At 51.6% G+C, this 1,569-nt stretch overlaps 1 protein-coding gene across 1 annotated transcript in view; it reads left to right on the top strand.

The window, feature by feature from the left end:
* Positions 1-1,337: 1,337 nt before the first annotated feature.
* The window catches only part of MUC4 (mucin 4, cell surface associated), a 49,652-nt gene continuing 49,420 nt past the window's right edge, over positions 1,338-1,569 (top strand). Inside the window, exon 1 of the mRNA XM_006906184.2 lies at positions 1,338-1,419. Within this exon, the coding sequence (XP_006906246.2) occupies positions 1,338-1,419 (82 nt within the window). The remainder of the gene's footprint in view (positions 1,420-1,569) is intronic.

Below are 1,569 nucleotides of genomic sequence, written 5' to 3'. Positions count from 1 at the left end.
TTGTACATGCAGATGTAGAGAGACCATGCTACTTCTCTGTAATATCTGAGTTATAATTGGAAGGTCAAACCTGGCTATAAGCGGACTTTTAGCTTCAGAAAGCAAGTAGCCAACAGGGTTGGTGTGGGGGGGCGGGGTTGGTGGTGGGGGCGCTTATGGTCCTCAGGCTTCTATTCCTTGCTGGACAAGGCTGGTTCTTTCTGGGTATGTGGAAATGCTGACTTATCCTGGGCTGCGCGGTATCTGAGAGACTTAGCTCCCTGCTCTGGGAACAATCATTCCATAGACCACACTCATGTAATCAAGTCTCAAGGAACCAGAAACAGGGGTTCTCATTGCAGCAAAGGGTGGGGGAAGATCTCTATTGTTTTCCTTTTCAGAGCTACACCAACTACCTCCTCTCATCTTCAGAACTCTGGCCTGTCTGGAGGCCTATTCCTCACTGGTGCCTGTGAGTCTCAAAGGTCAAAATGAGGTGACCTGAGCTTGAAGGTCTCCAGAAGCACCTCCCTTTCCTCATGGGGGTCACAATTACTTCTCCCCGGGTTCTACCCTCAACTCCGCTACCCATTCCAGATCTCTCAAGCTACTTTCTCAGGTTGCCTCCAGCTCTCCAGACCCTGGCTCTGTGCTCCCTCTCCTGGAAAGAAGATATCCACTATCTGGTGAGAGTCTACCGTGTGCCTGGCATGCATATGTTCTAAGCCCAATATTCCTTCCCAAAAGTCCCATACAGGGTATTTCTGATTTCAACCTCTCATCCGACATTGTTCCCCCTACTCCCCATGTTTCTTAGATCTTCTTAAATCTCACTTTTTCTCCTGTTCATACAGCCTCAAACTCATTCCCTATTGGCCCCTTTCTTCCCTATGCTCCGCTGCACTTCTGGAATGACTCAGCTACCTCCCACTATAGCAGTCCAAAGCTCCAGTAGGACAGGGACTGTCCTTGAGGAGGCAGGAGAGGGCCTACGATCCCAGGCAGGAGGGTGGCCCTCTCATTTGCAGTGCATCACAGTTTCTATTCTCTCATATTCCCTCCCATCCCTCCTCCTACTTGGCTCAGGTTGACTAGCTGCAGAACAGTGAGTGTATAAGGTTTTTATTTTTCCTGGTTGGGGAAGGAGGTGGAGATTGAAGAAAGAAAAGACGGGGCAAGGATGATTGGCATGAGGCCCCACCTTCTTTTGTCCTCCTCCCCTGGTACTCTGGCCCCTCAAGGAAAAACACCTGTTTCAGGCCAGCAGCTGGTGGGGACAGGTTCACGTCTGCTCCTCACACCTCTGCTCCTACGCTGAGGAATTTCCCAGGGGAGCCTGAGAGACTCTTTCTGGAGCCATGAGGGGGACCCGCTGGAGGAGGGTCCCCTGGGTATTCCTGATCTGCTTATGTTCCTGCCTCCTTTGGCCAGTGGTTCTGGGTAAGTGATGCACCTGGGGCAGCATTCTAGGGGCAAGATGGCTGATCCAGAGAGCCCATTAGGGGAGCTGGGGCCTGTTGAGACGGTGCGGGGTGGGGAAGAGAGAGAGACAGAGAGAAGTGAATGAACAGAGATTAGACAAGACAGGGA

This window comes from Pteropus alecto, unplaced genomic scaffold (assembly GCF_000325575.1).
Source record: "Pteropus alecto unplaced genomic scaffold, ASM32557v1 scaffold311, whole genome shotgun sequence".
NCBI lineage: Eukaryota > Metazoa > Chordata > Mammalia > Chiroptera > Pteropodidae > Pteropus > Pteropus alecto.
This window is presented reverse-complemented; position numbering and strand designations above follow the sequence as displayed.